General features: G+C 45.0%; 2 protein-coding genes across 2 annotated transcripts; one reads left to right on the forward strand and one right to left on the reverse strand.

The window, feature by feature from the left end:
• Positions 1 to 43: 43 nt before the first annotated feature.
• On the forward strand, positions 44 to 3,313 carry LOC121568906 (TBC1 domain family member 10B-like; the record flags this gene model as incomplete). The annotated part of the gene is given in 9 exon segments (XM_045218609.1): positions 44 to 151; positions 741 to 847; positions 982 to 1,096; positions 1,232 to 1,297; positions 1,369 to 1,558; positions 1,637 to 1,791; positions 1,968 to 2,496; positions 2,499 to 2,722; positions 2,724 to 3,313. Coding segments are annotated over 9 exon segments (1,644 nt in total), but the record flags the coding sequence as incomplete, so codon positions are not given.
• Positions 3,314 to 6,321: 3,008 nt separating this feature from the next.
• mylpfa (myosin light chain, phosphorylatable, fast skeletal muscle a) lies at positions 6,322 to 10,699 on the reverse strand. Its single transcript, XM_041879378.2, has 7 exons — positions 10,591 to 10,699; positions 9,752 to 9,850; positions 8,136 to 8,211; positions 7,829 to 7,933; positions 7,559 to 7,637; positions 7,404 to 7,452; positions 6,322 to 7,287 (listed from the first exon to the last, which is right to left on the reverse strand). The coding sequence occupies exons 1-7, from the start codon at positions 10,591 to 10,593 to the stop codon at positions 7,183 to 7,185; spliced, it is 516 nt and encodes a 171-aa protein (XP_041735312.1). The 5' UTR covers positions 10,594 to 10,699; the 3' UTR covers positions 6,322 to 7,182.
• Positions 10,700 to 15,403: the final 4,704 nt, after the last annotated feature.

Raw genomic sequence — 15,403 nt, forward strand, 5'->3', positions numbered from 1 at the left:
TGTGTATGTCATAACATAACAAGTGTGTGTGTGTTTGTTCCAGGTGAAGTTGCGCTGTAGGAAGGGGATCCCCTCCTCTCTCAGGGCTAAAGCCTGGCAGCTGCTCTCCAACAGCAAGGAGCTCCTGGACTCCAACCCCGGCAAGTTTGAGGTACTGCCGCTAACCCACACCCTTTCTCTCTTAATACTTTCACTATGCGAAACATGTCTATTGTGAAGCACACACTCAAAAAAGACACTCCTATGAACTCTTCACCCATTCAAACTCTGAGGCCATCATTCCTACAAACTCTATTTACGGTCATTGTAGTCAAAATGTCATTGTAATCAAAATAACAGATTTGAATACAGAAGTTCTTCAGTGAACTCTAGGTAGTTCAGACTAACTGGAACAGAAGTTCATGCGATGGGAAGGAGCTGTGGCTCGTTAGACCAATTAGAGCTCCAGGGGTGTTTATTAGGGGGTGCAGAGACCTCCCCAGCTCTAAGCCTCTTATCCTGGGCAGTGTTCCAGCCTGGCTGGGGCTGGGTCTACCTTCACAGGCCTGGGGGTCTGGACAGATCATATCAGAAAACCTTTTTTCCTTCCCTTTCTCTGCTTTCACTCTGACACACATGCTTTTTTAAAGGTCTAGTTATACTCAGTCCTGTTCCATATTATGCTGATCCATCTAGATATGTGCTTTACCATTGCTCATTTAGAAATGCTCTAAACTTTATTTCTCTCTTTATCTCTGTAGGAGTTAGAGAGAGAGCAGGGAGACCCTAAATGGTTGGACATTATAGAGAAGGACCTGCATAGACAGTTCCCCTTCCATGAGATGTTTGCTGCTCGTGGTGGACACGGGTAAATGGCCATGCTGTATTGACGTATAATATGATTTGTTCAGTCCATGTAGAGTACACTGACATGTACAATAAAAATGTACTTTATGAGTGCATGTGTGCTAATTCTCTGTTCTCTTCTGGTGCGGCCTCCAGGCAGCAGGATCTGTACCGGGTACTGAAGGCCTACACAGTGTACAGGCCTGAAGAGGGCTACTGCCAGGCCCAGGCCCCGGTGGCTGCTGTCCTGCTCATGCACATGCCTGCTGAGGTGAGGGGCTGCTGGGGGACACACAGAGAGAGGGAGGGGGACTGTGGAGGAGACTAGGAATTGGGAACAATGTTTGAGAATTATTAAGTAGGGGGATGAGGCCAGGTGTTTATAATGTTTATTCCCAACTTGCAGCATGCCTTCTGGTGTCTGGTGCAAATATGTGAGACGTACCTGCCTGGTTACTATAGCGCTGGATTGGTGAGTAAATGAATGAACACACATGTATCTTGTTCTTTGGTGTACATTGAGGCGACTCATCATTCTTTTAGGAAGCGATCCAGTTGGATGGAGAGATTTTCTTCTCTCTGCTACGTCGTGTCTGTCCCATGGCCTACCGTCACCTGAAGAAGTTTAAGATAGACCCCATTCTATACATGACAGAGTGGTTCATGTGTGTCTTCTCACGTACACTGCCATGGGCCAGTGTGCTACGTGTGTGGGACATGTTCTTCTGTGAGGGTAAGACACACTCACACACAAAACACAGTGCACTTGATGCTGTGGCTAACTGGTAGCTAACTCTGGGTTGTTTTGTAGGAGTCAAGATAGTGTTCCGTGTGGGCCTCGTGCTGCTAAAGCAGATGCTTGGTTCGGTGGATAAACTGCGGGAGGTCCAGGGCATGTACGAAACCATGGAGCGCCTCAGGAACATCCCCCCTGAGTCTGTCAGAGAGGACCTACTGGTGCAGGAGGTGAGCCTGTAAACAGTGTGTGTACACAGACATACGCACACACATACACGTGTTCTCTAAACATACTCCTATTCTGACTCATTGACACGAGTCAAATGAGTCAACTGACGTTTCACTGTCTGTAGTGTCTAGATCTGGTTTGATGACTTCCTCTGTCTGTCTCTGTCTGTGTGTAGGTGGTGTCCCTGGCGGTGTCTGAGGCTCTGATCGAGAGGGAGTGCAGTAATCAGGTAAGGAAGTGGAGGGAGTCCAGGGGGGAACTAAGCCACCAGCCTGTCCGAAGGCTCCACGGGACGCGGGACATCCACGAGCACAAGCGTCGGGCCTCCGCCATCAGCTCCGGGGGAAGCTTCTCCTTCCTGGGGTCCATCCCCCCTCCAGGGCCCCTCAGGGCCTCCTCCAGCCTGCTCTCCCTCCCTGGCTTCCGCAAGTCCAAAACCCCCTTCCGCTCTCACAAGAAGGGCTCCTTCTCTGGGGCCTCTGGAATGGAGGCCATGCAGCTACAGAACCCCTCAGCGGCAGCTTCAAGCCCACCCCGAGGCCCCGCCCACAAACCACCCATGTCTGGTGGCTCTGTAGCTAGGGCCCCGGCCTCTCAGAGTCCTCTGGTTGGGTCTGGTCCAGGCCCCTCTTCTGGCGCTGCCCAGACCTCAGCACAGAGCCAGCCTGGTGCATCGGCCCCAGCCCCGGTACACCATACACCACCTAACACCCTCTCCCCAAAGTCACCTCTGAGCAGATCACACCCACCATCCCCTCACCCACTGCCAACAACACCCCTCTGCCCCCGTTCCCAGACGGAGGGAGAGGAGGAGGAGGAGGAGATGGAGCAGTTACAGGAGGAGAGGAAGACCGGAAGAAGAAGAGGAGCAAGGAGGACAAGAAGAAAGAGAAGGAGGAGGAGAAGAGGAAAGAGAAGGAGAAGAAGGAGAAAGGAAAAAGCAGACAAGGAGAGCCAGAAGAAGGAGAAGGAGCGGGCCGAGAAAGAGAAGAAAAAGGAGAAAGGGGGGAAGAAAAAGGAGAAAGGGGGAGGAGAGGCGGAGGAGAAGAGTGGAGCCACAGCACCAAGAGATTGGGCCTAGTTTCTCCTGTTATTCCTTCAGAAAGAAAAGGGGGAAGGAAACAAAGACCCCCAGAAGTGGGAGGAGTGAGAGAAAATGAGATGCCTCCTGTATAGTGCATCTTGAGGACTACATATAGTCAGGATTATTTTGGAGACAACTGGATCATGGTTTTATTAGCACCCTAGGGCTGTAGCCCCCCCCCCCTACAACCCCCATGCTTTCTTCATCAATGAGTTTGAATAAGTAAGATGGGACATGTTTCCTTTTGCAACTGGAGCATGTGCTGTGTGGTTCTCAATGGATCTCCCAAGATCACACAACTGTTTTCTCATTTAGTTTTTTTGAATTCTTTTTTTATCAGACTAAAACTGGTGGAGAGACAAGCCGTTGGACATAGAGTAGGTTGGAGTGATAGATTGGGTGTCAAAGATTGTGTAAATAGAATATCCTAAGTCCATGTAGGATCCTTGAGTCGTGCCCAATAATGCCCTTACATGTCCTGTTTGTGTTCAGATGTCCATCTGGAATGCCTGCAGAAAAAACAGTAAACAGTTGAAACATTTCTCAAACACAGGCACTGAAGACCGTGATTGATGGTAGTACTATGGTTATTGGATGTCTGGGAGGACCTATTTATTGTAGTGTTAAGTGTTGTGTGAGTGTGTGCCTTAGTAGTGTAGTGAGCTGTGTTACCGTTCATTATTGCCACCCAGTTTCTCTGCTCTTTCTCTCATGTCTTTATCTTCCTTCTTTTTGAGATGCTTCTTTTCTCCCCCCTTTCTCTCATCTCTTGATCTCTAGTCCTCTGACCAGTGACAGAGGACTATAAACCTAACAGGTTAATGGAGAGCTGTACACTGCGATGGGGAGGGTTTGTAAGGAGAGGGAGAAATGAACATGCCATTCTGAGCCTTGACAGACAGACATGCATGGATCAGAATGGCTCCTGTCTAACAACACAGGGAGGGATTTTATTATAATTTATTTTCAAATTTAATTTTTAGAATTGTCTTTTCAAGTCTCTCTTGAGTATGTTTATAGTGGGAGGGTCCTTCTGCGTTCAATGACAACTCTGAATCGGCCCATCAGACCAAATGTCCATCAGATATTTTCTTTGCTTGTGAAAAATTAAATAATATATATTTTATTTAGCCAAATAATAATATGGGTGAGGCTTTCAGTAGATTAACCCATTGGAATGTGATGATCTATTTAGAGTGGTTTCAGAAACTAAAGTTGACCACTCCCGTTTGGTAGGTAGTTGAATCTCATCTGGATAGTTCATAGAGAATGATAGACGCCTCTAGTGGCCAAAAGGCTGTTTTAGCATGGGCTTCCACCATTTTAATGTAGTCAACTGGATGGGACTTCCAACTTCATTGGCCGATCCCTCCTGGTGACCCTGTTGGAGTCGTGCAACCGGGTCATCGGGAGGGATCAGCCAATTTCTGAAGAAGAAAATTGACTACTTCAAAATGGAGATGGCCTCAATGGCTCTGTCACAGATGGCATAATGGCACAAATACAATGAGGCCTCTTTCCATCTCTATGGGATAGTTTCACCTCTTACTCCTGCGCCTTTAGGACCCATAGGGAGCCACTCGGTGCTGGGCGGGTCAGGCGTGCCAATGTAGCATTCATCTCTGAACTCTGACCTTCGGGCTCTGATGTATTTATGTACAAAGTTCGTTAATTTAATCAGATATTATATATTATGTATTCTTTATTTTGGATCTGACTGCTATTTTTCTATGCGAGTAAAGGACACCTGGTTGACTGGAAGGATGGCCGGCTATGTGAGGCCCAGTTTAAGGAGGATCATGTTAAGTATATATTTTTTTTGATACTGGTATGGCTGTTTTGATTTCATTATTGCACATTTGTCCTCATCTTCGAAGACAACATCCTATGTATGTCATTTGTTATTTCAAGTTTACCTTGGTAGCTATGGGTAATGTTAGGTCCACAATTCTCCATTTACCTTATTACAGTATTAAATCTGACAGTGATTGAAGAACAGGGTTATGGCCATCAACCGATCAAATAAGAATCACATGAGTATTTCAGATTTGAAATAATCTGAGTGAGCCGAAGGTCATAAAGTACTGTATAAGATACTGGGAGGCATTTAGTCAACTCTGACAAGGTTTGTAATTGAAGATCTGAAGTTGTCTGTCTTTGTCACTCCAGTATGTTGTAACCAACCACCATAATGATGTATTGATATTGACTAACTCCCTAACCCACTCACACATAGTGTTATGTAACGTATGTATACATACTGTACATTAGATGTATAGTGCTGGTTAGTTACTGTAATGCCATTCCTTGGTGGAAACCATTGATTCTCTTAACACTGATTCTCTGTACTGTTTTTTCAGGGCAGGAGAAGAGGGTATTTAGTGTAATCGTATCCAAAATGTCCTTTGTGTTCACCATATGTCTTTTTTCCCCAACTCATGTTATTTTTTTAAGCCCCTGCTTTCCCCCCTCTTCCCCCACATTTAGCTTCCAGTCGTCTCAGAATCAACTTTGGATCAGAGTAGAGTTGGTGAAGATGACCTGAACATGTCTATGCAAACCTTACTGTTCATAAAGCATGTTGTCAAACAGCAGCACGGACAAACAGCAATGCAGTAGTTTTCATGGCAATAATTAGAAGTTGGAGAACCCTGAGAATGCTACAGAACCAATCAGGATAGAGCAATATTTCTCCAAGCAGGTCCTGGATTCATCCAATTTGGTAGGCTCCTTAAGGTCCTCAACTCTTTGTATTGAGGCATAAAGAGTCATGATAAAATCAACCTGTCATTGCTTCCTAATTTCATAATCTGGAATCAGAGTCCTCACTCCTGAAATAGCCAGGATGAGTCAACAGAGACACTTAGGTCCTGAGTGCATTTCTGCATTGGTCCTGAAATCCTTGCGCTTGATTGCTTTTAATCGGGAGCGTCCCACTGATTAGATTTTTTTTTAAGGTTGTTGCTTTTATGTTTTTCTATTTTGTCATGGTTTCTCTCCTACTGTATGTCTTTTGTTTAAGTTTACATGGAACTGTTATTGGTGAAAAATAAAATCATAGATAATGAAATTCATTCCTTAACTGCAGAAGAAAATCTACACATGATGTATTTAATTATTAATGATAATGACAGTTGTGATTAATAATAAACCATAATATATTAAAGAACCCTGCTCCGCTTTTGCATTCTTGTTTCACATTGATATAGCCCTCATTCTCCCAGTGAGCTGTGCATACACATATTTCAGACAGTGTCTATGGTCCAGCAGGGGGCAGTAAAGGTGTATAATCTGGTATGTTCGCTATCTTTTACAAATTAGTCTAGTCTGCGGATAAGATTTTGGTGGTGTCTCAGAGGTGCACAGCACATGAAATGCACCCACACCAGCCCTGTTGTTTCTCAATCCCACTCTCCCAGACCACTCATGAACAGAAACACTAGTGTACAAAAGATAAGAGCTTTTATTCACAGTTAGTCCCATTTATTCGTTACAGAGGAGTTTCTGACAGACTAAAGCTAGTCCAGGTGCAGAGAACAAGGGAGCTAATAGAAAACAGAGGTAGAAGTAAAGGAGGAAAGAGAGGGAAAGGAGGTGAAGACAAGTGTTTTCTTTGGGTCCTTTCTCTTCTCTCTTTAACAGCCTTTCTCACTTCTTGAGAAAAACGTAGCCGTCACTTTAAGGAGACCATGTTTTTCTCTAGCCTCATTCCTTCTTAGAATATCTCCTATTTTCCCACCTTATCTACAGTAGGTAACTTCTACAATATTTATAGAATGATATCCCTCTGTTTGGTTTATTTGCCCATCTGAGTGTTAAGGGGGAGTGAAAGGACTTCCAGGTCTAACCTCTGAGCTGTTGCAGCCGAGGCAAAGACTGGTGCTCCATTTCACCTTGGGGTTTACACATCCATACCACAGCAGTGGGATACAACTTGCTGTGTGCATTTCTTCTAACAGAGAGACTGGGGAAACAACCAACGATAGATAGGAGTAAGAGATGAAAAGGAGGAAGAGGGTTAAGGGAAGGGAAAGCGGATGAGAAAGAGATGGAGATGTTAAAAGATCATTTTTATTGAAAATAATCCGATATCCCCACGAACAAACATAGACAACCCATGAGCACCCGCTCTCTCACACTAATGTCTTGAGTAGAGACGAGTCATTTAGAGAATTTGTGTGAATGAGAGAGAGCACATGAGTACACATAAAGAGAAGGAAGGTAGGAGAGAATAACAGAGGAAGAAGAGCGGAGCAGGAAGGTAGCATGGCAAGGGAGGCTGTTTTCTTTTCTTCTATCTGTTTCATTACTCCTCCTCCTTTTCCTCTCCGTGTGTGATGACGTAGCAGATTTGCTTGTAGTCTACGTTGCCGGCCACATCTGGGGGAAAGGCGGCCCACAGGTTCTTCATCTGAGGTAAGGAGGGAAGAGGGGAAGAGGGGAGGAGAAGGGCGGTCAGCCACTCACCAAGTCAAGGGACAACGAGAGATCATGATATTGAAACTGAATGATTATAAATGTATTCACCTCCTCTGCAGAGAACCTGTCGCACTGAGTGGTCAGGAGCTCCTCAAGGCTAGAGAGAGAGGGAGACAAAGTCAGAAACATTCATGAAGCTGTGGATTCTGTTATGGAGTGCACTCATTACTACAACTGTAAAATAAGGAAGGAAATATTCTCACAATTCCTTCTTGATGAAACCGGTAGCCTCGGGGTCAAGGACCTTGAAAGCACTAACGATGACATCCTCGGGATCAGCACCTGAGACACACAGAGCGTCAGTCAGGCATGTTACACTGACAGCAAGACACATGCAATGTCCTCAGATATGGGAGTGTACTTAGAAAGCCACTATAACAAGTCAGACAGCGAGTCTAACAGAGTCAAACAAAGAAATGAGGAGATTGAGCAACAGATATAGAGCAGGTAAGTACAGCGAGTTATAGACCCACCCTTGAGCTTCTCTCCGAACATGGTGAGGAAGACGGTGAAGTTGATGGGGCCGCTGGCCTCCTTGACCATGGCTTCCAGCTCCTCATTCTTCACGTTCAACTGGCCTACAGAGCAGGGAGGGAGTGGAGGTTAGCTAGCACCATTATCTCTCTCTCTCTCACACACACACATACACACATATATATAGATATACAGTACATATAGGACTTTGTGGACATACCAAGGCACACTTTTAACAGAGACAAGTCAATCACATATTATGTCCTCTGAGAATCTTAAAAGGTCTTAAATTTGACCCTTGCTCACCCATTGAGGCCAGCACGTCCCTCAAGTCATCCTTGCTGATGATACCGTCTCTGTTCTGGTCAATGATTGTGAAAGCCTGAGAAGGCGGGAAGGAGGGAAGGAGGGAAGAAGAAGTGAGAAAGACAGAGAATGTCTGTCGTGACATGAACACCAGTCACCAGAGTCTGCCAAGTTGTCATCCACAGTGTGACAGATGGAGGAGGAGGGGATTCAGTCCAGCCACAGATCACCTGTGCGTAGTGGGACGTGAGTAGCATGTGCACTCCATACAATTTAGAGACACCTCTGTCAACTATGGTCATTTAAGTGCCAGGTGCTGCGTATTTATGGCACAATGCAATGTAACCCTTGTTAGGCGAGACCTAAAAAGAACAGAAGAAATTGAAAACCATTTTCTTACACGTTCATTTAGGGAGAGCTCATTAAGTTACACCTGTTAAATAAATCCTTCTTCCACTGTCCCAGCCTGTCTCTGGACCTCATCTCTTACTGTACGTCTATGAAACCCAAGATGACCCCTATGGTTGATCTTTAACTTAAAAAAGCAGCTGCTAATCCATTAAGACTGTCCCAATGATCATGTCAGACATTCCCCAAGTGACACTTAAGAAGTCTGTATCACTTACAGCAGCAAGAATTCCCTCCGTCAAGTCTGTGCTCATATCCCTTGTCAACACTTTTGAAAACACACACACCATCATATACAATCTCCCACCTACTGCCAGATCCCTATTCCCTGACCTCATCCATCCTTCCATACACTCCTTCCATTTTTTACCCTCCATCTTTCATCTACATACCGTTCACCTCTCTCCCCTTCCTCTCCTCAATAAACGGGTACACCAACCTGCCTTCCAAAATCTAGACCTTATCAGAAGCTCAAGAAGGACAAGGCTTTCCCCCTCTATTATTCCATATTGACCTCTCGTTTTGTCCCCCCGCCCCCTCTGTTCCCCCCTGTCCCCCCGCCCCCTCTGTCCCCACCTGTTCTCCCCCTGTTCCCCCTCCCCCTGTCCACCCCCAGTCCCCCCCGTTCTCCCCCGGCCCCCTGACTGCCCCTCCCCTCTCCTCTGTGTGCTGCGTGCCAGCCAGGGCCCAGTTGTCCTGCCATACTTAAACATGCAGCCCTCAGCAGCAGAGGACTTAAGATGAGAGGTTGAGTGACAGCTGAAGGCTCAGAGGAGGGGGAGGCCTGGAGAGCTTCAAAAGGTTACGGAAACTTCAGAGCTTCTCCTAATGACATTCTTTTCTTTAATAAGTTGGGAGAGAGAGGGGGACAGACAAAATAGCAACTGGACAGAAAATGTACCCATCAGAGAGCAGCCCCCTAAATCTAATTTGGGGTTCGCTCCATTAATGAAACAAGGAAAAACAGTAAACCATGATTGACTTAAGATTATAACAGTATCCATTTAGCCACTGTGCCTGTCTGGTTCAGCGTTAGCAACTATTTCAGACACTCTATAGCAGAAATAGGTTTCAATGAAACTGACTGGTGGCCAGACTAGAGTCACTCACTCTCAGCCCAGATAGGGAGTTGAAGAGAAATCTGTCCCATTGACATTTTAAGGTGTAAAAGTGATGAGGTGTTGTATTGTGTGTTAAGAAATCCTCACCTCCTTGTACTCCTGGATCTGGCTCTGCTCAAACATGGAGAACACGTTGGAGGAACCGCCCTCTGCTGCTGCTCCCCTCCTCTTGGCCTTCTTGGGTGCCTGAAGGACAAACACGTCAACTGCTTAACAATGCGACCTTCTAGGTCTGTTCACCCTGCAGCTGTAGCCCTCAGGAGGCCAATTAGTGACCTTTGACCTCAGTGTCAAGCTGTTCCTGGTCATGGACAGGTGAGTGGATGTCTTTCTCCTTGTGTGGAGGTCCAGTACAGTGTTCCCTCTGCCATCTACCGTTTCAGTCTTTGATCTGACCTGACTATCAGTGTGATGTGGGGTGAATATGTGTGGTCCACCATCATGTCTGTGGAAGTAAAAATCCTGCCACTATGTCTTAGATGTAGTTTAACATCCCTTACTACCTAGCACGTGAGAATTGCTCAGAAAAGTTCAGGAACAATCTTGCTCTGGCTCAGGACAGAGGAGGATGTTTTTGAATGTGGATGTATTAAAACATTCATTCTCTTCGGGTAGCTAACCTTTTAAAGCATATTTTATATAAATGTTGTTAATAAAGTGTCAACAAAATGTTTAGATCCTGTGAATGATATTGTATATCCAGGAACAGCTTTACACCAAAAATAAATAAAAATGTCACCCAAAAAAGTCAAAAGTACAGTTGAGTTTTAAAAGGTTGTTCCATCATTTTTTTATCTAGCAATAAAGCTTCAAATAGAAAAACAAGAAAATCTGGAAACGCTGTGTTATTCCTGGAGGTTCCCATCGACAGCACACAGAGTAGTGGACAGGTAAACAGGCAGAAAGTGAGGACCGGTGTTACTCACCATCTCGAGACGGTATGTATGGAGGTTTGGATGGTCAACAAGAGAAGAGACTGATGTGAAGCCGCATTAAACCCCTATCCTCGGGGGCTTATATACCTCTGTAGGCCGAGCTAACTTTAGCCACATCCTCAAGTTTGGATTTGTAGAGGCAGAGAGAGAGAAGAGAGAGGGAGGGATGAGTTCGTAGCAAAAGTTAAGCGACAGGCAGAATGAGGGACAAGCTATCACCTTACAGGAGATCAGAAATAGACCCAGGAGTCTTGGAATGAAGTGAACCCGATACAACAGGGACCAGGCCATACGTTTAGTGTCCCACGTGGACAAATATGGACATTCAGGACATAAAAGGCTTCATGGACTGCTGGCTGGACACATCTAGGCACCCTTCCATCCCTACATAGTCTCCATCACCATCACCCTTCAGTGTGGCACATCAACCTATCATTGACTTTAGTTTTTCCATTACAATATTAAAGACTTAAACAAACACATTTTGTGCTCTCAGCGACTTGAAATGTACGTTTTTATATTTACCCTGCATGAGCATGCATAGGTAGATATCTTTCACTGTCCACACTTTCTATATTCATATGTCCAGCTATTCCACAGGCAATTGAAACGGCCTTCTCACATTTTGCACTGTCCTGCATGCATGTGTAACGTCATGACATAAAATACTGTCACTGCATCAATATTTTCAATATTTGGGAACACTCTGGTACAGTGTTTATGTATATTAGACCATGTTTTATGTTGTAGGTAGTTCGATCTCCAATCCCCCTAGAGTCTAAGGGCCCGAGGCTGGGTTTCTACTAAGCTAACATATGGAGTTGTTGTAAGACAGTTATACCAAGGACCATTCAGCTATTTGATTTTGAATTTTAGGACCCCTGTAGTGGTATATATATGGGTTAATAGCAAAAGGCCAAATTAAATGTTTCATTAAATAACAATAATAATAAAATAAAAAATAAGAACATACAGTACCAGTCAAAAGCTTTAGAACACCTACTCATTCAAGGGTTTTTCTTCACTATGAAACCAAAAATCTCAAATTTGGACTCATCAGACCAATGGACAAATTTCCACCGTTCTAAATTCCATTGCCTGGGTTTCTTGGCCCAAGCAAGTCTCTTCTTCTTATTTGTGTCTTTTAGTAGTGGTTTCTTTGCAGCAATTCGACCATGAATGCCTGATTCACACAGTCTCCTCTGAACAGTTGATGTTGAGATGTGTCTTACTTGAACTCTGTGAAGCATTTATTTGGGCTGCAATTTCTGAGGCTGGTAACTCTAATGAACTTGTCCTCTGCAGCAGAGATAACTCTGGGTCTTCCTTTCCTGTGGCGGTCCTCATGAGAGCCAGTTTTATCATAGTGCTTGATGGTTTTTGCAACTGCACTTGAAGAAACGTTCAAAGTTCTTGAAATGTTCCATATTGACTGACCTTCATGTCTTAAAGTAATGATGGACTGTCGTTTCTCTCTGCTTATTTGAGCTGTTCTTGCCATAATATGGACTTGGTATTTTACCAAATAGGTCTATCTTCTGTATACCACCCCTACCTTGCCACAACACAGATGATTGGCTCAAACGCATTAAGAAGGAAAGAAATTCCACAAATTAACTTTTACCAAGGCACACCTGTTTGCATTCCAGGTGACTACCTCATGAAGCTGGTTGAGAGAATGCCAAGAGTGTGCAAAGATGTCATCAAAGCAAAGAGTGGCTACTTTGAAGAATCTAAAATATATTTTGATTTGTTTAACACTTTTTTGGTTACTACATGATTCCATATGTGAGTAGCTCAATTAGAGCGGGCATCCCGGACCACCCATATGTAAACTGGAAGTCTAAAGGCATTATTATTATTATTTCATAGTTGTCTTCACTATTATTAAACAATGTAGAAAATAGTCAAAATAAAGAAAAACCCTGGAACGAGTAGGTGTGTCCAAACTTTTGACTGGTACTGTATATATATTTATAAACTCAGCAAAAAAAGAAACGTCCTCTCACTGTCAACTGCGTTTATTTTCAGCAAACTTAACTATTGACAACAAGATTCAACAACTGAGACATAAACTGAACAAGTTCCACAGACATGTGACTAACAGAAATGGAATATTGTGTCCCTGAGGGGGGTCAAAATCAAAAGTAACAGTCAGTATCTGGTGTGGCCACCAGCTGCATTAAGTACTGCAGTGCATCTCCTCCTTATGGACTGCACCAGATTTGCCTGTTCTTGCTGTGAGATGTTACCCCACTCTTCCACCAAGGCACCTGCAGGTTCCCTGACATTTCTGGGGGTATGGCCCTAGCCCTCACCCTCCGATCCAAAGGTCCCAGACGTGCTCAATGGGATTGAGATCCGGGCTCTTCGCTGGCCATGGCAGAACACTGACATTCCTGTCTTGCAGGAAATCACGCACAGAACGAGCAGCATGGCTGGTGGCATTGTCATGCTGGAGGATCATGTCAGGATGAGCCTGCAGGAAGGGTACCACATGAGGGAGGAGGATGTCTTCCCTGTAACGCACAGCGTTGAGATTGCCTGCAATGACAACAAGCTCAGTCCGATGATGCTGTGACACACCGCCCCAGACCATGACGGACCCTCCACCTCCAAATCGATCCCGCTCCAGAGTACAGGCCTCGGTGTAACGCTCATTCCTTCGCTGTGTAAAGCTCATTCCTTCGACGATGAAACGCGAATCCGACCATCACCCCTGGTGAGACAAAACTGCGACTCGTTAGTGAAGAGCACTTTTTGCCAGTCCTGTCTGGTCCAGCGACGGTGGGTTTGTGCCAATAGGCGACGTTGTTGCGGGTGATGTCTGGTGAGGACCTGCCTTACAACAGGCCTACAAGCCCTCAGTTTAGCCTCTCTCAGCCTATTGTGGACAGTCTGAGCACTGATAGAGGAATTGTGCGTTCCTGGTGTAACTCTGGCAGTTGTAGTTGCCATCCTGTCCCCTGTCCCGCAGGTGTGATGTTTGGATGTACCAATCCTGTGCAGGTGTTGTTACACGTGTTCTGCCACTGCGAGGACGATCAGCTGTCGGTCCCATCTCCCTGTAGCGCTGTCTTAGGCGTCTCACAGTACGGACATTGCAATTTATTGCCCTGGCCACATCTGCAGTCCTCATGCCTCCTTGCAGCATGCCTAAGGCATGTTCACGCAGATGAGCAGGGACCCTGGGCATCTTTCTTTTGGTGTTTTTCAGAGTCAGTAGAAAGGCCTCTTTAGTGTCCTAAGTTTTTATAACTGTGACCTTAATTGCCTACCGTCTGTAAACTGTTAGTGTCTTAACGACCATTCCACAGGTGCATGTTCATTCATTGTTTATGGTTCATTGAACAAGCATGGGAAACAGTGTTTAAATCCTTTACAATGAAGATCTGTGAAGTTATTTGGATTTTTACGAATTATCTTTGAAAGACAGTGTCCTGAAAAAGGGACGTTTCTTTTTTTGCTGAGTTTATATACTGTATCACAGGAGGTTGGTGGAAACTTAATTGGGGAGGACGGGCTTGTGGTAATGTCTGGAGCGGAATAGGTGGAATGGTATCAAATACATCAAAGACATGGTTTGATGCCATTCCATTTGTGCCGTTCCAGCCATCCTCCCCTCAGCAGCCTTCTGTGTACTGTATATACAGTGGGGGAAAAAAGTATTTAGTCAGCCACCAATTGTGCAAGTTCTCCCACTTAAAAAGATGAGAGAGAAAATCCAGAAAATCACATTGTAGAGTTTTTAATGAATTTATTTGCAAATTATGGTGGAAAATAAGTATTTGGTCACCTACAAACAAGCAAGATTTCTGGCTCTCACAGACCTGTAACTTCTTCTTTAAGAGGCTCCTCTGTCCTCCACTCGTTACCTGTATTAATGGCACCTGTTTGAACTTGTTATCAGTATAAAAGACACCTGTCCACAACCTCAAACAGTTACACTTCAAACTCCACTATGGCCAAGACCAAAGAGCTGTCAAAGGACATCAGAAACAAAATTGTAGACCTGCACTAGGCTGGGAAGACTGAATCTGCAATAGGTAAGCAGCTTGGTTTGAAGAAATCAACTGTGGGAGCAATTATTAGGAAATGGAAGACATACAAGACCACTGATAATCTCCCTCGATCTGGGGCTCCACGCAAGATCTCACCCCGTGGGGTCAAAATGATCACAAGAACGGTGAGCAAAAATCCCAGAACCACACGGGGGGACCTAGTGAATGACCTGCAGAGAGCTGGGACCAAAGTAACAAAGCCTACCATCAGTAACACACTACTCCGCCAGGGACTCAAATCCTGCAGTGCCAGACGTGTCCCCCTGCTTAAGCCAGTACATTTTCAGGCCCGTCTGAAGTTTGCTAGAGTGCATTTGGATGATCCAGAAGAGGATTGGGAGAATGTCATATGGTCAGATGAAACCAAAATAGAACTTTTTGGTAAAAACTCAACTCGTCGTGTTTGGAGGACAAAGAATGCTGAGTTGCATCCAAAGAACACCATACCTACTGTGAAGCATGGGGGTGGGAAACATCATGCTTTGGGGCTGTTTTTCTGCAAAGGGACCAGGACGACTGATCCGGTAAAGGAAAGAATGAATGGGGCCATGTATCGTGAGATTTTGAGTGAAAACCTCCTTCCATCAGCAAGGGCATTGAAGATGAAACGTGGCTGGGTCTTTCAGCATGACAATGATCCCAAACACACCGCCCGGGCAACGAAGGAGTGGCTTCGTAAGAAGCATTTCAAGGTCCTGGAGTGGCCTAGCCAGTCTCCAGATCTCAACCCCATAGAAAATCTT

The sequence above is a fragment of the Coregonus clupeaformis genome, unplaced genomic scaffold (assembly GCF_020615455.1).
Source record: "Coregonus clupeaformis isolate EN_2021a unplaced genomic scaffold, ASM2061545v1 scaf1680, whole genome shotgun sequence".
Taxonomy (NCBI): Eukaryota; Metazoa; Chordata; class Actinopteri; order Salmoniformes; family Salmonidae; genus Coregonus; species Coregonus clupeaformis.

Coding starts and splice junctions, on each gene's coding strand:
- mylpfa (XM_041879378.2), bottom strand. Junction 7,638..7,828: donor GTTCGGAGAGAAGCTCAAGG/GTGGGTCTATAA, acceptor TGTGTGTCTCAG/GTGCTGATCCCGAGGATGTC. Junction 7,288..7,403: donor ACAGGTTCTCTGCAGAGGAG/GTGAATACATTT, acceptor TCCTTACCTCAG/ATGAAGAACCTGTGGGCCGC.